The 21,913-nt window shown below is 37.3% G+C and overlaps 1 protein-coding gene across 8 annotated transcripts in view; it reads right to left on the bottom strand.

Annotated features, from left to right (window-relative positions):
* The window catches only part of MSH3 (mutS homolog 3), a 195,050-nt gene that overhangs the window by 72,746 nt on the left and 100,391 nt on the right, over window positions 1-21,913 (bottom strand). For 5 of the 8 annotated variants that reach the window (XR_006409516.3, XR_006409517.3, XM_026498701.4 and 2 more), the window contains exons 14-18: window positions 21,546-21,733; window positions 20,628-20,796; window positions 14,786-14,850; window positions 12,270-12,386; window positions 11-118 (exon numbers count right to left, since the gene is read on the bottom strand). Coding sequence is in view for 5 of the 8 variants with exons in the window: in XM_026498701.4 (XP_026354486.4) it covers window positions 11-118; window positions 12,270-12,386; window positions 14,786-14,850; window positions 20,628-20,796; window positions 21,546-21,733 (647 nt within the window). In the remaining 3 variants the exon portion in view is untranslated. The remainder of the gene's footprint in view (window positions 1-10; window positions 119-12,269; window positions 12,387-14,785; window positions 14,851-20,627; window positions 20,797-21,545; window positions 21,734-21,913) is intronic. The other 3 variants (XR_008957583.1, XM_057307334.1, XM_057307333.1) reach the window with 1 other exon arrangement.

The following is a 21,913-nucleotide window of genomic DNA, read 5'->3' as shown; positions in this document are numbered from 1 at the left end:
AATACACTACCTGCAGTAATGTCCTTGCTTAGCGACCTTGGCCAGGGAGAAAATGCAGTCAACAGTTGCTAGGTGATGTACTGCTTTACACAAGGAGTGATAATGTTCACTGAAATTCCTACAGAAGCAACAACAAAAAGGTGAACATATGGATTTCTTAGACCTGTAAAAGCTGCACAATATGCGATCACTTTATTAGCTAAGATGAGCATAAACAAAATAATCAGGGATACCTGACAGTTAAGAAACGTGGAAATTACTCTGGACAACTTTTCAGTTTAATATAATAACTTGATTACTGAGGCTTTTGTTTCATTTGGATAGAATTACATATATTTAAAATAGCTTCTATATAAGTCTACTATTAATACTGTATTGCATATTTCGTTCGACTATGACATGTCAACTTAGACATAATTAACACAAATGTAGTGATCATTTTCATTCAACTTAAATAACAGGAACTACCCGGATGGGTCAGCTTCCCTTTGTGCTTCTCCTTCATAGCATTATCCAAACTAGGATTAACAGTTTCAGTATCTTTCTCTCACACTGAACTGGAAGGTTCTTGATGGTAGGGTCCATGTTTGTCTGATTTTCCTATCATCATTAGCTCTAACAATCTAGCCCATAACTTTAGTATGCAGTAGACACTGTAATGAATTTCATTAAAGGCAAGCAACGTACTTTTTCCCAGTGATCTTCAGTTATCTTATTAATACATATATAAATTAAATTTTAGATTTATTTTAAAAAACATAATGATCAGTGCCTCGAATCTCTGGCTAATTAAATCACTTGTGATCTAAAGGCTTAAAACACTTCTATTGAAAGACTTACTCAGAAAAAAACATAGAAATGTAGGGAAGTGCTTTCCTTCTTTTTTTTTTTTTAACTTAAATTATTCCCTTATTTCCTTTTTTAAAAAGATTTATTTATTTTAAGAGAGAGAGAGCACAAGCAGGAGGGGCAGGGAGAGAGAGAGACTCAAGCAGACTCCCCATGAGCATGGAGCCTGACGCAGGGCTCAATCTCATGATCCTGAGATCATGACCTGAGCCGACACCAACAGTCAGACGCCCAACCAACTGTGCCACCCAGGCGCCCCAAATTATTCCATTATTTCATATCATAGGTATCCCTTACATCCTTTCAAAGAAGATTCCCGCCCCCCTCCCCAAATAGAGTATTAGGCTGAATTCTTCTCTTAAAAATGATTTCTCGGTTGTACTGTGGGTTTCAGAAACTTTGAGATTTAATCTGTCTGTTTCTTAAATCCAAAAGTTTTAGAATGCTTCCTAGCTTGAAAAGAATATCCAGATTAAGATACTATGTCATCAGTTATTCTTATATTATCACTGTACTGATTTTTTAGAATCTGTAATATGATTTTTCTAGTAATATTGTAAGGTATTCCATGCAAATGACTTTTCCAGATAATAGAAGGAACATTTTAAGTACCAGTCCTATTTTTGTGTTAACTTCATGAATTGAAAAATATATTTATAGTATATTTTACTCTCTGTCTGAATAGACAAAACATAATAAATAGAATTTACCTATTTCTCACTGAATTAAGGTTCATCAAAATATGCAAGAATTCCACTAACAGTGTTAAGAGTCTGCAAAATCCCAAACACAAAGGAGACTGGCCCCTGGCATCAGACAGGCAATGCTCAGTTGCCACCTTAAAGATGACTCCATTTTGAAGATGCTACATGCTACATGGACCTAACATTTCTGAGTGACTGCCCAGTGACATGCCTTGTCATTCCTGGTCTGACTTCAATTTTAGATCTGACTACTGGTTTACCCCTTGGACTGTGTTGTATTCTGCCCCTGTTCTAATTACTGACCCATTTGGTCCTTCCTATCCTGGCACTCTGTTTTGCCAGAGAGTGGCCACATTTGATGTCTCTGCTCTTGTCTCTCTCGAATATGAGTATCAAAGTATCTTTGGCACTAAATACCGGTCATTTTTTTCTTCACCCTCACTCCCTGCTTTCCAGCTCTTGTCCAGGCCACCAAGACCGTAATTAATTTGCTATTATCTGGGAGCCTTAGGTTGAGGGTAACTTATCCCTCATGCTATTCTAGTGTTTGGGATTGAAATGAGGGTACTCTCAGTGGGTACCATTTCAGTTAAAAAAATAAGAAAAAAGAAAAGGCAGAGAAAGATAAGGTGATTCTTTTGATATAATGTTCTTTCTCAAGTCAATTATATAAGAGGTGTGAACAAAATGAAACACTATCATAAACCTTTAAGATCATTATCATAACCTAGGAAGTCTTGTTTGACTTCTTGATCTTTGTCCATTTGCTACACTTTCCCAAATTTCAAAAAGATTATCCATACCTAGAAAAATAACAAGCTAAAAAACAGGCAATTCAAATAACAGTCTGATAAGACTGGTTTATGTCACAACATGCAACTTATTCACTAAGCCACTAACCAATTCAAAGGTGAAGCCAAGGTACTATGATTTAATCTCCTGTGAAAAGATACTGCCACATTCATAGGAAATACAAAGATTAAGATACTTGGGTTCTAAAGCTATTAGGACAATCTACCATCAGATGTTGCCCAAGGATATCTGAAATCAACAAAAAAGGAAAACGGTTTATTTTTTATTTGCAAATTTATTTCTAAAATATTTACTGCATGAGAGACATTATAGTTCAATTTTCAAAAAATCTCCAACTGACAAGATTATTCAACATCCACAGCCCATCTTCTAGGAATACAGAAGACGCATATTTTTTAAGAGAAAATTCCGTTTAGAATTTCTTACAGCCTTGATTTCTTGCAATATTTTTGATCAAAAGTAATATGACTAAGGCATAATGATTAGTATCGCAATAAGAGACAAATACATGTGCATAGCTGATACTCAATCCTCCGATGTCAGTTTCACTGAGGATAATCATTTTTTATTTTATTTATTTTATTTATTTTATTTTTTTAATTTTCTTAAATTATATTCTGTTAGTCACCATACAGTACATCCCTGGTTTCTGATGTAAAGTTCGATGATTCATTAGTTGCGTATAACACCCAGTGCACCATGCAATATGTGCCCTCCTTACTACCCATCACCAGCCGATCCCATTCCCCCACTCCCCTCCCCTCTGAAGCCCTGAGTTTGTTTCTCAGAGTCCATAGTCCCTCATGCTTCATTCCCCCTTCTGATCACCCCCCGTTTCTTTATCCCTTTCTTCCCTTACCGATCTTCCTAGTTCTTATGTTCCATAAATGAGAGAAATCATATGATAATTGTCTTTCTCTGCTTGACTTATTTCACTTAGCATTATCTCCTCCAGTGCCGTCCATGTTGCAGCAAATGTTGAGAACTCGTTCTTTCTGATAGCTGAGTAATATTCCATTGTATATATGGACCACAACTTCTTAATCCAGTCATCTGTTGAAGGGCATCTCGGTTCCTTCCACGATTTAGCTATTGTGGACACTGCTGCTATGAACATTGGGGTGCACATGGCCCTTCTCTTCACTACGTCTGTATCTTTGGGGTAAATACCCAGTAGTGCAATGGCTGGATCATAGGGTAGCTCAATTTTTAACTTTTTAAGGGCCCTCCACACTGTTTTCCAGAGTGGCTGCACCAACTTGCATTCCCACCAACAATGTAGGAGGGATCCCCTTTCTCCACATCCTCTCCAGCAATTGTTGTTTCTTGCCTTGTCCATTTTTGCCATTCTAACCGGCGTAAGGTGGTATCTTAGTGTGGTTTTGATTTGAATTTCCCTGATGGATAATGATTTTGAACATTTTTTCATGTGTCTGTTAGCCATTTGTATGTCATCATTGGAAAAGTGTCTGTTCATATCTTCTGCCCATTTTTTGATTTATTTGTTTCTCACGTATTGAGTTTGAGAAGTTCTTTGTAGATCTTGGATACCAGTCTTTTATCTGTAGTGTCATTTGCAAATATATTCTCCCATTCCGTGGGCTGCCTCTTAGCTTTTTTGACTGTTTCCTTGGCTGTGCAGAAGCTTTTTATCTTGATGAAGTCCCACAAGTTCATTTTTTCTTTTGTTTCTCTTGCCTTTGGAGATGTGTCATGAAAAGGTTGCTTTGGCCGATGTCGTAGAGGTTGCTGCCTATGTTCTCCTCTAGGATTTTGATGGATTCCTGTCTCACATCGAGGTCTTTCATCCATGTGGAGTTTATCTTTGTGTATGGTGTGAGAGAGTGGTCAAGTTTCATTCTTTTGCATGTAGCTGTCCAATTTTCCCAGCACCATTTATTGAAGAGACTGTCTTTTTTCCACCGGATGTTTTTTCCTGCTTTATCAAATATTAGTTGCCCAAAGAGCCAAGGGTCCATTTCTGGGTTCTCTATTCTGTTCCATTGGTCTATGTGTCTGTTTTTGTGCCAGTACCATGCTCTCTGTGATCACAGCTTTGTAGTACAGTTCGAAATCCGGCAACGTGATGCCCCCAGCTTTGTTTTTCCTTTTCAACAGTTCCTTGGCGATTCGGGGCCTTTTTTGGTTCCATACAAATTTGAGGACTATTTGCTCCAGTTCTTTGAAAAATGTCATCGGTATTTTGATCAGGATAGCACTGAAAGTGTAGATTGCTCTGGGTAGCATGGACATTTTGACTATGTTAATTCTTCTGATCCATGAGCATGGAATATTTTTCCATCTTTTTGTGTCTTCCTCAATGTCTTTCAAGAGTGATTTATAGTTTCTAGAATATAGACCCTTGATGTCTCTAGTTAATTCCAAGGTAACGTATGGTTTTTGGTGCTATTGTAAATGGGATGGATTCCCTAATTTCTCTTTCTTCAGTCTCATTATTCGTGTATAGAAATGCGACTGATTTCTGAGCATTTCTTTTGTATCCTGCCACATTACTGAATGGCTCTATAACTTCTAATAGTTCGGGAGTGGATTCTTTTGGGTTTTCCATATAGAGTATCATGTCATCTGCGAAGAAAGACAGTTTGACTTTTTCTTCGCCGATTTGGATACCTTTTATCCTTTTTTGTTGTCTGATTGCTGTTGCAAGGACTTCTAGTACTATATTGAATAATAGTGGCAAGAGTGGGCATCCTTGTCGTGTTCCTGATCTTAAGGGAAAGGCTTCCAGCTTTTCCCCGTTGAGAATGATATTTGCTGTAGGCTTCTCATAGATGGTTTTTATGAGATTGAGGAATGTACCCTCTATCCCTACACTTTGAAGGGTTTTAATCAGGAAAGGATGCTCTATTTTGTCAAATGCTTTTTCTGCACCTATTGAGAGAATCATATGATTTATGAATTTTTCTTTCTGGATAAAATCCAAGACACTGATTGAATTGTGAATGTTGAACCACCCTTGCATCCCAGGGATGAGTACCACTTGGTCATGATGGATAATCCTTTTAATGTACTGTTGGATTCTATTAGCCCGGATCTTGTTGAGGATTTTGGCGTTCATATTCATTAGGGAAATCGGTCTGTAATTCTCCTTTTTGAGGGGCGCCTGGGTGGCACAGCGGTTAAAGCGTCTGCCTTCGGCTCAGGGCGTGATCCCGGCATTCCGGGTTCGAGCCCCACGTCAGGCTCCCCCTCTATGAGCCTGCTTCTTCCTCTCCCACTCCCCCTGCTTGTGTTCCCTCTCTCACTGGCTGTCTCTATCTCTGTCAAATAAATAAATAAATAATCTTTAAAAAAAAAAAAATTCTCCTTTTTGAGGGGGTCTTTGCCCTGTTTGGGGATCAAGATAATATTGGCCTCATAGAATGAGTTTGGTAGCTTTCCTTCTGTTTCTATTTTTTGAAATAGCTTTAGGAGAATAGGTATTATTTCTTCTTTGAATGTTTGGTAGAATTCCCCAGGAAAACCATCCGGGCCTGGAGTTTTGTTTTTTGGAAGGTTGTTTATCACTGACTCAATCACTTCATAATTAATTGGCCTGTTTAAAAAATCAATTTCTTCCTCTTTCAGTCTTGTTAGTTTATAGGTTTCCAGGGAGGCCTCATTTCTTCCAGATTGCTTAATTTATTGGCATAAAGCTGTTGATAAAAGTTTCTAATAATCCTTCCAATTTCATTGGTGTTGGTCATGACCTCTCCTTTTTCATTCATAATTTTATTAATTTGGGTCCTTTCTCTATTCTTTTGGATAAGGCTTGCCAGCGGTCTGTCAATTTTATTCATTCTCTCAAAGAACCAGCTTCTAGTTCTGTGGATCTGCTCTACTGTACTCCTGGTTTCTAATTCATTGATTTCTGCTCTAATCTTGGTCAACTGCTTCCTCGTGTGTGGATTAGGCCTGTCCCTCTGTTGCTGTTCCAGCTTCTTGAGGTGAGAGTATAAAAACTGCATTTTAGATTTTTCTATTCTTTTGAGTGAGGCTTGGATGGCTATGTATTTCCCCCTTAGGACTGCCTTTGCAGTATCCCATAGGTTTTGGACCATTGTGTTTTCATTCTCGTTGGTCTCCATAAGTTGTTTAAATTGATTTTTGATTTCCTGGTTTATCGAATCATCGCTGAGCAGGATGGTTCTTAGTCTCCAAGTGTTTGAGTTTCTTCGAAAGTTTTCCTTGTGGTTGAGTTCCAATTTCAAAGCGTTGTGGTCTGAGAATATGCAGGGAATAATTTCAGTCTTTTGGTATTGGTTGAGACCTGTTTTGTGTCCCAGAACATGGTCTATTCTTGGGAATGTTCCATGGGCATTAGAATAGAATGAGTATTCTTTGGTTCTGGGGTGTAGTGTTCTATATATATCTATAAGGTCCAACTCATCAAGTATGGCATTCAAAGCCTTTGTTTCTTTGTCAATTTTCTTCATGGGAGCTCTACTTCTGATAGTGGAGTGTTGACGTCCCCTACTATTAACGTATTTTTATCTATATGTCTCTTTATTCTGGTTAAGAGTTGGCTTGTGTATCTTGCTGCGCCCCTGTTGGGGGCATATATATTTATAATCGTCATATCCACTTGTTGGATATATCCTTTACGAATAATATAGTCCCCTTCTGTGTCCCTAACTATAGTCTTTAGTTAAAAATCCAATCTGTTTGCTATAAGAATTGCTACCCCAGCTTTCTTTTGAGGTCCGTTGGCACGAAAGATGGCATTCCATCCCTTTACTTTCAGTCTGAATGTACCTTTAGGTTCAAAATGAGTCTCTTGTAGACAGCAAATGGATGGGTCATGTCTATTTATCCAATCTGCAACCCTGTGGTGTTTTATGGGAGCATTTACATTGAGACATTATTGAGAGAGATGATTTTAATGATGCCATGTTGCCAGTAAAGTCTTTGTTTCTATCGATTGTGACTTTCTGTTCTGTATCACTCTTGGGGCCTTTTTACTTTTATAGAACCCCCCTTAATATCTCCTGTAGGGCTGGTTTCGTGGTTACGAAATTGGTCAATGACTGGAGATTCTGTAAGGTCTTTATTTCTCCATCAATTCTGAATGACAGCCTTGCTGGATAAAGGATCCTTGGCTGCATGTTTTTCTCTGAAAGAGTTTAAAAATGTCCCCCCAACCCTTTCTCTCATTCCAGGTCTGTGTAGACAGGTCTGATGTAATTCTGATACCTTTGCCTTGGTACATGAGAAATTTCTTGGCCCTGGCCGCTTTCAATACTGTATCCTTGGATCTAATATTTACGAATTGCACTATGACGTGACGTGGCATAGGTTTGTCGTGGTTGATCTTGGGAGGGGTCCTCTCTGCCTCTTGGACGTGAATGTTTGTTTCCCTTGCTAGATTAGGGAAGTTTGCAGCTACATTTTGTTCAAATATCTCTTCTAGACTTCTGTTTTTCTCACCCCCCTCGGGGATGCCAATGATTCTGACATTGGAATGTTTCATTGAGTCAGTAATCTCCTGTAACCTACATTTATGAGAGTGGATTTTTTTGAGTCTAGATTCCTTTTTAGCTTTCTCCTCTACTAACCCATCCTCCAATTCACTGATACGTTCTTCTGCCTCATTCACCATGGCCATCAGAGCCTCTAGTTTTGACTGCATTTGGCTCATAGAATTTTTAATTGCTTCCAGATTCGCTCTCACCTCCGCCCTTAGAGATTCTATATTCTCATTAACATTTTCGTTAATACTTTTTTCAAGTCTACACATCATCTTGACCATTGTTACTCTGAATTCCATTTCTGATAATTTGGTTATATCCATATGCATTAGTTCTGTGGCAGAGGCCACAGACTCATTGTCTTTTCTTTGCTGGGGGGGGATTTCTCCTTCTCATCATTCTGATGAGGAGAGGTTGTGGGGTCAGAATTTGTCCAGAGCCCAAATTATTGACCAGGACCCAGGCAGTGTGCACTTGTTTTATAGGGATCTTAGGGATGTGGGCTTCTTGAGTTTTTAGCCTGCCTTCTGGGGGAGGAGCCTGCTGCGCCGATACTCAGGCAACCTTTTGGGTAGCGTCTCTGTGTCCCCTATGAGGGGGGATGGGGATGGGCACACTGTGAGCCGGTATTTCCAGGCTTTTGTTCTCTGGCGGCTTTTCCTGGCGGTTTGCTGTGCCTCTTCTGAGAGTCAGAGCAGCAGTGGCCGAATCTCAGCCTCTGTCTCAGAACAGAGGGATCTCGGACCATTCTCCACTGATGTTCTGGCCACTTTAACTCTGTTTCTGTTGGTGCTGCTTAACCCTGCAGCGTCCCGGGATGTGCACCCCACACCTGGCGTCCCAGCCCTCACTTCCAGGGCCGGCATATCTCTGTCCTTTGTGTTTCTAACACCGCCAGCCACCCCGCGCACTCCAGGAGCTCCTGGTCTCATTCTGGTTCCAGTGAGCGCACCGGAGCTCCGTTTCAGTCTGGTGGCGCGTGCTCCCCGGCTCATGGTCTCAGTCTGTTTTCTCGCGGGTGCCCGTCCGTGAGTCCACCTGCTCCCCCGTGCAGGTGGCTACCGCTTCCCGGCGCCCGAACGCGGCGGCTCCCTCCCCCTTCCGTTTATCTTCCAATATCTGTGCGCGCTTTCACGGCTCCCTGCTTTGTACCTCAATACTCATCGCTGGAGATGTTCATTTGTAGAGATCCAGATGTGTCTTCCTGCGTCTCATGCTGATTCAGTGGATGTTCAGGCTGGTCTGGTACCTATCCAACTCGACTCAGGGGACCGGCTGAAAAAGGGGTCCCCTACTCCTCTGCCATCTTAACTCAGAAATCTAATCATTTTTAAAATGACATCATATTTATACCATCTGGCATGGTATGAATATAATAAATATTGTACATAACAATCTATGTTGTTCTCAAGTGGGGTCTCTAGCTGCAAAAGCTCTAGCAAAAATTCAGCCAATATTCTTTTTTTAGATAAAAATATTAATGTATTTTTATTTTGAAGGTAATGTAAGTATATTAAAGACACTTTTGATATCATGTATTTGCAAAGTAAATTAAAATCTCCAGTAATCTCACCATCCATAAATAATTAGTTAATATTTGAGGATATATATATGAAGACATTTCTCCAAAACAGATGTACAAATGACCAATAAGCATACTGAAAATATAATAATGGCATATATATATTTAATCTTTTAAGATAAAAAGATTTAGGGGCATACTGCATGGCTCAGTAGGTTGAGCATCCAACTCTTGGTTTCGGCTCAGGTCATGACCTCATGGGTCATGAAATCAAGCTCCACATAGGGCTCTGCACTCTGTGGGGAGTCTGCTTGGGGATTCTCTCCCTCTGCCCCTTCCCCCACTTGCATATGCATGCGCACTCTCTCAAATAATTTTTTTTAAAAGATAAGAAGATTTATATGCTGTACATGTATGTGAATTTACACAGAACTGCATCATCCTTCAATACTGTTTTGCATCCTTTCTTCACTTAGCAATACAACATAAGTATCATTTTCTTCTGTTACGTTGTACTTAATGTCACCTCACTCAAAGGGGTGATATGATGAGAGGTGAATTCTCCTGGGTTAATTTGGTAGAAGGCAAAGAGCTGATACGGGAAGAATGGTACACAGAAATAGTGGGGTGCTAGAAGAGCACAGAGAAGGGGCAAATCAAAGACACATTCCAAAGGGAAAAGACAAGAATTTGATAAAAGATAAAGGGACAAAAAGGAAGAAAGAATCAAGGGTAATGCCAAAGTTTTTGGCCTAAGAGATCTGAACTTTTTTAGTCTAGAATAATGACAGTGAGAACAGAAACCAGATCTGTAAAGTTTTGTATACTATGAATAGAGCGAATATGTATCATCTCCTCAAATCCCCAGGACCCTAGAATGTGGCCCTTGATGCTTGAAAGGACTAATTTTCATCCAATTTTCATGTCTCAGTGATACTCCTTTTTTTTTTTTTTTTTTTTAAGTAATCTCTGCGCCCAACATGGGGCTCAAACTCACAACCTCAAGATCAAGAGTCGCACGTTCTACCAACTGATCCAGCCAGGTGTCTCTCAGTGATATTTCTAAGGGGAATACTAGGAGAACTAGAGACTCAAGGGCCCCAAAGACCCTTAAAATGGGAAACTTGAAAGTGAATTGGAAAAGAAACTAAATATACCAAGTTTCTATCCCTGGGTCCAAGATTCTGACTTAAGATAACCTCAGAAGATTCAGGATAAGTAAATTAGAATGCGTTTCTAATGCTGTAATTCAAGACTCCTCTGGGCAAAAAAATGGTACCAACAACTACCTTTTAAGAACTGTCAAGTAATATCTTCTTTTTCACTTGCCAGATTGGTTACTTAGCTCCCTAGAGAACCTCACTGAATATTTACTCTAAGTTTTTAAAGATAAAGACTACCAAAGAGGTTTCTGTTTAGAGTGATGTCTATGGGTTCACCACAGGCAGACTCTACAACCTGATGGTAAAGGGCACAACCTACCACCAGATACCCTGCATTGAACCTCGGCTCCAACCCAATGTAGGCAACTTATTCCTTATTTCTGTATCTCAGTGCATTCATTTGTCAATTGGGGGTGATACTATTTCAGTCACAGACTTCTTATGACGAATAATGACATAAGTGCTTAGATGAGTGGCTCATAGCTAAGGACTCAGGAAAGTCAACTGTACACCTCTCTTCCCAGCTTCAGTCCAGCAGTGGCTTGACATCAACCACAGCAGGAGTATTTACACTACAGAAAACACCAAACACCACAAACACTACTACTCTTCCAAAGAACTGGCTGTTAACCTCTTATTTACCAGTACACCACTGACTTAAACTTGTCAATATGAACTCACAACTATTAATAAATCCAGATAAGAAATATTCTTTGAAGCAATAGCAAAGACTCTTCAAAAAAAAAAAAATCTCATAGAAAACAAAGAAGGTCGAGTGCCTGGATAGCTCAGCTGGTCAAGTGTCTGCCTTCGGCTCAATTCATGATCCCAGGGTCCTGGGATCGAGTCCCATTTGGGCTCCCTGCTCATTATGGAGTCCGCTTCTCCCTCTCCCTCTGCCACTTCCCCCTGCCCATGCTCTCTCTCTCACTCAAATAAATAAAATCTTAAAACAAAACAAAAAAGGTGGGGTACTATTCTAGATTCAACTACAAAAGAAACATAATAACAAAATATAACATGTGAAAGTTGATTAGAGCTTTCATTTATAAATAGGGGGGCAGAATTAAAGAAACCCAATATTCCTTAAATTAATAATTTTTCTTAGATGTGATAACGGTTTTAAGATTACATAGTAGAATATCCTTTAGATGTATAGATGTATGCTTAATTAAGTATTTAGGGGTGAAGTGTTATAATGTCTAAATCATACTTTCAAAGGGTTCAGGAAAAAATGTATGAGAGATATAAAACGAATGTGGCAAAATGTTAACACTTGATAAATCTAGGTGAAGAGTATATCAGTATTTATTTCAAATTTCCTATATTTAAAATTCTTTAAAATAAAAAGTTAGGAAGAAAATATTCAGGATGTAAAAAAATAAGAAAAAAAACGAAATGGTGATAATAAAAACAAAACAACTAACCCATTCTTTTCCAACTATGAAAATGTTGACGTTTTATAAGAAAAGTAAAGGAAACCCAAGGTGGCATTTCAAAAAGTGACTCTACCAAACATCCTTAGCAACTAAATATTAGTATGGTAACAATAAAGTATATTAGGTCTCTCATTAAAGACTAAGATGAGCTTACATTTCAATGGATTAAAAATAAAAACAGAGAACACATGTACTCAACTATTTTATGGCAGGTCACAAGCAGTAATCTCTACTTTTCTTTTTGATGGAAAGATTTTCCGGTCTATTTCTCATAGCAAAAAATCAGATTATATTTTTCATTGTAAACTCACTCTAGAAAATCAAGCCATTCAGCACTGCAGTCAAGGACTAGCTGCTCCCGGAGCTGATTCAGATGTCTGTAATTTTCTACAACAAAAGGAGAGTGAAAACGGCTCACAGCTTTTGTGCTAGAAGAGAGGAAGAAACATAAATAGGAAATCAAGGTTACTAAGAAATCACTAATGCCATCACTTCAGAAAATTAAAGTAGTTATTTATTATTCTCTGATGAACCTTGAAAATAAATAGCTGTAAACAGAGAACATTCTTTAATTATGGTGCTGAACTCTATTGATTCCAAAGATCTCTGTTGTAACTAAAGTACTTGGAGTTCATAGGACTTTGTTCAGGAGCTCTAAAATGCATTTCAAATTATATCCATATGGCAAAGTCAAAGTTTAGAATTTCCACTTCATAAGCAGAAAGCTCTTTCTTTAAATTATACTAAATGAAAATGCTTATTAAAAAAAGATCAGAAGCACGTAAGTCCTGACAAAGCTGGACACATTGATGAAAGTCCTATTATTCTTCATGTTTTATACTTTTCCGTATAATTAATGTATTTCAGTGAAAAAAGAAAAATATAAAGAATTACAAAGAACAGCAATGCATTAATTCCAGAGGCAATCAAAGAAGAGGAATGTTTCATGATCTAACTGTAGCTTCACAGTGGCCCCAGATGGGAAGAAATACGACACGCTCCTCCTGTGGGCTCATGTATCATCCCTGCTGCTTCATCAAGAAGCTGCAGAGCACGACAGGGGATGCCATGGGTCCCCAGTTAAAAAATCTGGATCAAGGCTCTAACTCTAACCACTTACTTGCTACCTATGTGACCTTGGGCAAATATAAGTGACCTTCTCTAAATATCCCTTTCCTCACCTGTAAAATGGGAATAGTGATAGTATCCACCTCATAGGTACTGTTGAGAGGATAAGAGTGCTTAGCACAGTATCTATGTCCTATGTCATTAGTACCCAATGTTAAGAGCTGTTGTGTGAAGGTGGTGGTTGCTACTGCTGTTGATGTTACTATTATGATTGGACCTTTGAGAAGAGAAGATCACAGTTGAGTGATAGACAGGTGATGACAGAGTGTAATTTCTGTTCTTTGTTTGCTCCCAAACTCCTGTCACAATTATGTTTAATTTGGCCAGTTATTGGACTCGGGGTGAGACTTTCATATTCAAAATCTGACTATTATTCTAACCTATCCCTGTCAAGGTTCCGATAGCCAAGCGACATACAAAAATAACAATGAACCTCCCCAAAACCATCTTATTTATTCATTCAATTTACGCCATTAAATGTTCAAAAGATCCTGGCACTGATTTACACCTTCCGTGTTGCTTCTGAAATGTCATCTAGATTTCTACGCAAACATATTTATCATAGCTTTTCTTCTGACAAAATTCATTTAGTGAAACATTTCCGCTTCTTAGATAATTAGATGTACAATTTTAAATAATTTCTCTTCATAAAACATACTTCAATTCACGAGCTGTAGGATAGGACAAAAGCAGATAAAGGAAAGAAAGCCTGTGAAGAGAGAAAACAGCCCCTAAAATCAACAATGCTCAAATCTCACCTACAGCTTCTAGTAACACAGGAGAAAAACAAAAAACAAAAAGACAATGGTAACAGAGCTAAAGAAACCCATGATTGTGCCTTCAGAATCCTTTGATAGTGGCAATGGATACTAGTTTTCTTCTTTTAATTAAAGTAATAATAATCATTCACAGATGTCAAAATTTTCTTCTATCCTTAACAGAGTTCCTTCATATAAACACCAGCTACTATACTAGTTCCTCTTTTGTTCACTTAGGCAAACGTAACATTTTCATCTCAAGTTCATGCAAGCATATTAATAACAGGAGCAATAAATACTTCACAAAGAATACTACTCACAGGAGTATGTATTTCGCTAATACCACTTCTTTAAATGAGTCCCCTTTGGGGGATTAATGCCTAATCAAGAAGAAAAGGCAGTCTCAATGTGATTCTCTAATTCTGTTTTTGATTAATGTGTTTTCATCAATTCATAATATAACTTACAAAAAAGAAGCCATAAAGAACTATTATAATTATGTGCTACAGAAAGCACCAAGACTAAAGAAATGCAGAGTTCAGTGAGGCAGATAATGAAATTTCAGCTTCCTAAAAGAAATTTCAGGTATAGCACTCATCAAGAAATTCAAGCAACCAAATTAAAATTATAATTGAACAGTCCCCGATATTTTTTTTCATGTGTTTAAAGTGTAGTCTGAGGTATAAGAATAAAATGGTTATTTACAAAAACAGGAAAACAAATGTATACAAAGGAGATACTCTTTGGAAAAAGTATTTTTAAATAAATGATAAAAAGAATTTAAAATAATTATTTCTTTGGTTAAAAGTTCCATAAGAAAACCAAAGGGAAAGAATTACTTTTTATGTCAAGGACGTGGTTAGCTTCATTCCAGTAGTGTACGGGTATACACATGTCATTATAATTCACATTAATAAGAAAAAATGTAATTTTAAACCCACCTTCCAACCTTAACCCAATCAGTTGGTATACAAGATACAGCAGAATTCTTCATTTCAATCATAAACTAAAAGAAATACAAATAAAAGTTCGATATTTAAATGATTAACCATTATTAAAGCTTCCTCAAAATTGTGTTATAAGTTTAGTAAATACTATTCTAAACATTCAAAATAAATCCAGTATTTTTTAAAAAATATTTCATTTATTTATTTGTCAGAGAGAGAGAGAGAGCATAAGCAGAGGGAGAGGCAGGCAGAGGGAGAAGCAGGCTCTCCACCAAGCAAGAAGCCTGATGTGGGACTCGTTCCCAGGAACCTGGGATCATGACCTGAGCTGAAGGCAGACGCTTAACCTACTGAGCCACCCAGGCGTCCCAAAATCCAGTATTGTTAATAGGAAAGGTCATATATATTCATACAACCAAATATCATTAATTAGGGTTGCAATACTTGGGATAAAGTACAATGTGTATTGAGCAAAGGTTTGTAATAAACATGTAACTTGGCATTTTAATATTTTAACACTGTCATGTGCACTATGAGCAGTGATTTTTCTTTTTTTAACAGCGTCTTTCATTTATTAGTACCCCCTTAAGAATTCTTTTACTCAGTAATAAGACTGAAGTTCTAAGTATATACAATTTTAAAATACCAATTATGATGTGTTATACCAGTTTCAGATGTGGCCCATCCCTTATTTTGAAGAAGAGGACTTATTGTCATAGTTTTTATCCACAGAGCCCAAGTGCTCTAAGAGTATCCTCATGGAAAAGCACTGATTTCTTCAGCTATCAAGGGAAGAAGAGATTTCTTCCCATGAGTGTTTTCTTTAAGTTTTCATTTGTATGAACCATATCTTTAAAGAGCCAACTGTGTTCTGTGAGCAAGGTTTTCTGAAATCAATCAGGAAGCAAGTGAAATCAACTTCTTCTAGTGTGGCCTTTCATTTTTAGCAGTAGTTGTATGCCCTCTCTTCCTCCTGCTCACTCTCCTGTATTGCTTTAATGAAATTTAGTGTTTTAAATGAATAAACACACACTTATTTTATAGAGGAGGAAACGCAGAAGCTCTGTGGCTACCACTAACTTTTTGATGGCTAAGGGAACTTTTTTACATATACCAGTTTTATAACATTTCTGGTATTTATAATATGCATATTATTAATATTGGCCTATCTTTTGAGTTTGTTTATCTATATAGTTTTTACGTTAATTATAATATAGAAATTATTGGTTAATTTTAAGAATTTTCAGCCTCAGAAAAAATTTTGGGACTAATGATGTCTTCTTGTATAGAGAGGAATTAATACAATTTCAAATCTGCCACACAGTTAAACAGTGAAGAGTCAAGAGTCTAAAAAAGTTCCCTTCAGCTACAAAAGTGAGGAAAAAAACCACAAAATAAGTATCATCGACGAGTAAGATAAAAGCACATTAAGACCATGATAAAAAACTCTGCTTAAATATTATTTGTAAATGTCCTAACAGAAAGGCATATTGATCTTTTTATAAAATAATTCTGGGAAGAGCTATGCCTGCAGCGAACAACAAAACGCAGGGCCGCAGTGGCTCACTAATACTTGGAAAGGACAATGTAGACCCATAAAAACACAGAGCTCCACAAGAGTTCCTGTGTAAGGGAAGGTGGAAATTTTGAAAAGAAGCTAAAACTGCCTCAGTGAGATCACAAGGCAGCCAGGTAGGCTGGCTTACTTAAGTAATTTGCCATAACGCCGCATCATGGGGCACTGGATTCAAATTTGCACCTTACACACATCACAAATCGCTCCTAGTCATGGCCCTTTAGAGCACACTGGGAAAGGTTAGGACCATAATGGTTCAATCTGTAAGTATCAAGGGTCTACTCTAAGGACCACAGCTCCTCAAACAAGCCATATGCAGAGTCAATACTCAATGGAAAAGAGGGTGAGAGTTGGGAAGGCCAACATGGACCTCCTGCTTGTTACACCCCTGGGGTTACTTCCTCAAGTTGGTGCTGGACCTTGTGTCCTCTTCTTCTCAGCTGGGGTTTCTGTTCAGAATTGTCATCTACTAGCAGGTTGTTTTTTGTTTTGTTTTTTTTTCTCTTCTACACTGCCTAAGGAACAGGAAATTTTCTCTGCTTCTTTTTACATTCTAAGAATGAGCAGACAAGGCCTTTTAAAAAAGGCCTTTACTGTTACAGAAAAGGAAACTAACTAAAATTGGAAATTAACATATATTTCAGAAATCTTAGAAAATTCTCATAGCACCTTTCCCTGCTCTATAGTTCCTGACTACTGTTTCTCAGGTGTTGATACAAGAAGTATGCCTTGATTTGTTCTAGCAATTTCTCATGTCCTCCTGGGATTCATTTCTATCTTGGTTAAAAGTTAGATACTGTTACTCAAACTACAGCCTGTCATATCACTGGACTCGCATCATTGCTAAGTTTGCTTAATTTACTCCAGAAACTGCTCTCTGTTTTCTCCAATACCACACTTAACCCATTCCTACTCTCCCTCTTTTCTTTCTTCTCTCTCAAGAATTTTCAATTTTTTTTTCTTTAGAAGTAAGATTTAATAGAGAATGCTTTTCACATCTTAAACACACTAAGCAGAATTTGGATGTGCTGCATGCTATGAATTAATAAAAATTTTTTCTAAATATTTCCCCCCAATATTTCTTCCCTTTTCCTTAAGAATAATACTACTTACCAATACTGCCCCAAATCTAAATATCATCCCATATGCACTCCATATTTGATTCAAGCTTAAAAGATGATTCTCCGTATACATAAAATATGAGAAAAACTATCACAGAGGCAGTGAGCTAAGTTTCTGCTTTTGTTATTTTCTTACAAATACTTTCAGAGTCAGAGATAGTAACACACATGGTCAATAAGGCTTATAGTGTTCTAATAAGTACATAAAAACTAGGAACAGAGGTGAAAAAGGAAAGTTGTCAAAAGTATCACTGGCTTGACAATCTATTTATTTTTACCAATAATAAAATCGATGCACTGCGTGGGGCTGCTAGAACGGGTTTTTAAAAAATTATTACAAAGTTATAAAATTTCAGAACAGAAGGGTATAAAATAAGAAGCACATACAAAATAATGGTTTTCCTGCCTTCCTCTCTCACTTCTCAGAGGTAATCATATTTGACGGAGTCTGTTCTTGGTCCTGTAAGTATCGTTAAATAATTTGCTGATACCATTAGTATAAGTTTCTAAAAGAGAATTTGACTATAACAATGCTGAATATCGAGAATTCATTTGTTGTTTGAATAGAATCACTAATTCTCAAAAAATGTTATAAAAGTGATTCTGTATTGATATACTATTCAATTTCTATAGGTTTTTATTTTTATTTAAAAAAAATTTTTTTTAAAGATTTTATTTATTTATTTATTTGAGAGAGAGAGAGAGAGAGACAGCCAGCAAGAGAGGGAACACAAGCAGGGGCAGAGGGAGAGGAAGAAGCAGGCTCCCAGCGGAGCAGGGAGCTTGATGCAGGGCTCGATCCCAGAACCCTGGGATCAGGCCCTGAGCCGAAGGCAGACACTTAACGACTGAGCCACCCAGGCGCCCCTCTATAGGTTTTTAAGAACCAGTAAGAAATCATCCCACAATTAATAACTAAGAAATTTCCTGCCTCACACTCATCACCTTAACTTAATAAAGGTTAAGTAAGGAATAAGATAATTTATATCTCCCTAATTATTTGTAGTCCAATTATTTCATCTCTCTACTGTGCTTTTTCTTAAACTTCACTGCCACATGATTAAAAGAAAAAAAAATCTAATCTACTATCCCTTATGAATTCCTGACCAGTTTTCCCCATTTTCACTGTAAAACTGCCAGCTGGACCCAGGACTATCTTCCCAAGACTTAAGCTTTATTTTATTTTATTTATTTATTTATTTTTTAAGACTTTATTTATTTATGTGACAGAGAGACAACCAGCGAGAGAGGGAACACAGCAGGGGAGTGGGAGAGGAAGAAGCAGGCTCCCAGCGGAGGAGCCCGATGTGGGACTCGATCCCAGAACGCCGGGATCACGCCCTGAGCTGAAGGCAGACGCTTAACGACTACACTACCCAGGCGCCCCCTAAGCTTTATTTTAGTTTGCATAGTATGAGCTCTAAAATGCCTAGGTTTCGTAAAATAAAACCCAAGACGTTGATAATCCCTGTGTTAATATTTGTGAGTAGAGTGAAATAAGGAACTGGTAGAAAGACTGGAGTCAGGGAGGACTGGGCTTCTGACTTAGATAACTCACCTAACTACTCTAACCCTCCCTTAGATTCACTACAAAATAGGAATAACCCCTTTCTGTGTTGTTACAAATGTTAAGTAATATATGTACAGTGCTTAGCACCATGCTGATCAAGTGCTTGACAAATGGTAACTATAGTAACAGTAGAATATGAATAACATTTACATAGTGCTTAATGTATGATTAAAAAGAGTTCCATATATTTTAACTCAATTGGTCTTTGGAGAAGTCTCACCACACAAGTGATTCTGCCTTGGTCACATAGCTTGTAAGTGGGGTAAGTGACACTTACACACCCAGCTTTTTCCTACTGTAACCACTTTTCTACTACGTTTCTTTTATTAATGTTATTAAGCAGTTTTGGTCATCTCATTTTCAACAAATAGCCCAGAATAGTGGTCCTAAGGTCACTTGTTCGCTTTGCAAGGTCCTGACTGCAAAGTGAAACCAAGTGATGTAATTAAGTATTTGGCTCGGAGGGGGCAACTAAGTATAAATATTGTCAAATTATTTTTCTGTTATATAGACTTCTGTGTGGACTACACTGTGAAAGGTCTGCCTGAGTCCAAAAGATTTCATTTGAGGCCAAAAGACAGATTGACTGAATCAATGGTCTATTAAATGGCACAAGATTAATAAATATTTTAATAAAGATTATAATCTGCTGTAGGGTTTCTTATTTCAAATAATTACACAATCAGCAGTCTTTTGATCGAATATATAAAGTAATGCAAATGTTTAAAAATTTTATTTGAAATTAAGCTCTTCCCCACTAGAAAAAATATCTTTTTAAAATCCTGAATAAAATGTTCATCCTGAGGAAATTACTCACAAATTTCCTAATGTGCTACTTTAACGAAGTAGAATTTCTCAAATTCCCTCAGTTAGAATCTCTATATTTTATTAAACATAAGATATAGAAGTAGCGTGCCTCAAGACTCAGAATAAGACCAAAGGATACAACCACATTTAAAAAGCATACGTCCTCCTGATTCTCACTCAGATATTAATACCATCAAACTTTAAACCGAAGTATGCATACCAAAAACCACACTCTGAGCATCACTCACATCATCTTATGGAAGACTCACTAATTGTAGGTTTTCGCTCTAGTTTTTTGGTTTGTTTTTTTCTTGCTATTTGTTCTCTAGCAGCTTCAGAAGGAAGCCCTGCCTTTTTAATCACTGTGTGATCCAATCAACACAGGTGGTTCACTTTGTATTATTTCATTACCTGCAGGCCAGAGATCAAAGACTAACTTCTCTCTCCTGGATTTAGGGTAAATGAATCCTGTAAGTTATTATTTATAAGAGTCACGTTTTCTAGAATACAATTTCAACAAACAATATTAAAACATATGTAATATTAAGTTGCATGATTTTACCAAGACAGTAAATAAACACACAAAATGCTGTTATTAAAATAATTCTTACCAAAACAAAGTATTACATTATATTTCCAAGGAACAAAAGAGAAAATCTGAAAACAAACTTTCATCCTATCCTAGGACTTTTGTTTACATTTTAAAACAGCTTTCCTACTTTGAGATAAACAAACGCAAAATAAAAGTACGTTTGACATTACCTCCTGTCCTGACACTGTCACATATTGTATAGAAGGGTTTTTTAGTATTTTTCGTATTTCTTGCAAATGTATTTGGATCTTGTCAGTAACTTCTTGAATTTCATCCTTCCTCTTTTTTATTAAAGGGAAGTCAGTAAGGTCGTTGAATAATTCAGTTTTATTCCCAGTTCTAAAAAATGAAACAAATGCAAATACATACACTGAAGCATACTACCTATACCAGTTAGCAATTATTTTTCACAGCATGATAAAATACCAAAGGGTTGGCAATCAGGAAAACAAGGCTCTAATTCCAGCTCTGTCACTAAGTATTTATGGTTGGTTTCTTAATTTCTTTGAAGACAGACAAAATTATTTGTCTAAACATCATTTTCATTTTGCAAGTTCATGATTCCCATGGTGAAAATGAGAGATAAAATTAAATATTTGTTTCTCACCTATGCAGAAAATAAACACAGAAGTAAATACTGTCTTTTTTCCCCCTTTTATACAGAGTTCTTTGTGGGATGCACTGTAAAACGACTACTTCATAAAGGATTATTTTGCTTCTGTGGTTTCTAAATATAAGGCAGACTACCACTGGATATCTAGGAAATAAGTGTAAGCTGCCATCTGACTCCCACTTTTGAACCAATAAACTGCTACTACCTGCTCTGCCTGGGCTTTATCTTTTCATCATCTGGTACCTGCAGAAGTACTGTATCTGTCCTAGATACTGAACTGCCTAAGTTTTAGATGGTGGAGGGTTACTTCCAGCTATCATAGACAGCCTTTAGCATCCCACCACTTTTCTAATTTCACATGCAACTTCTACCATTACCGCGAGGGAAGCTTACGATTCGAATCCACACAACAAATGGCAAATCTATTAGTTCCTTCTTTCCAGCAGTGACAGTAATCGAAGAGTCTACTACTTACTTGGCAGCTTGTTCATTAAGTATCCTTAAGTAATGCTCCACTGGACTGAGGAGCTCAGGAATTTCTAAAATAAACGTCTGGAGCAAGTCTGACCGAACGTGGGAATTAACAGCAGGTATCAATGCTTGAAATTCTGACTTCAGGTGATACAGGGTTTTGACAATCAAGAAGAACTCTTGCGTAGAGCACTGAAAAAGAAATATTTTTTAGCTAAATAACATAAGATATATGAACATGAAGTTTAATTAGTGGTCTTTATTTTTTTTTTAATTAATGGTCTTTTTAAAGTTAGAATCAGAAGAAAAGAAAATTTTAATTTACTCTATAAACTAGTTCATTGAAATAAAGTATTGTTCATACCTTCTAAG

Source organism: Ursus arctos, unplaced genomic scaffold, assembly GCF_023065955.2.
Source record: "Ursus arctos isolate Adak ecotype North America unplaced genomic scaffold, UrsArc2.0 scaffold_5, whole genome shotgun sequence".
Lineage (NCBI taxonomy): Eukaryota > Metazoa > Chordata > Mammalia > Carnivora > Ursidae > Ursus > Ursus arctos.
The sequence above is the reverse complement of the archived record's forward strand: the minus strand, read 5'-3'. Positions and strand labels throughout refer to the sequence as shown.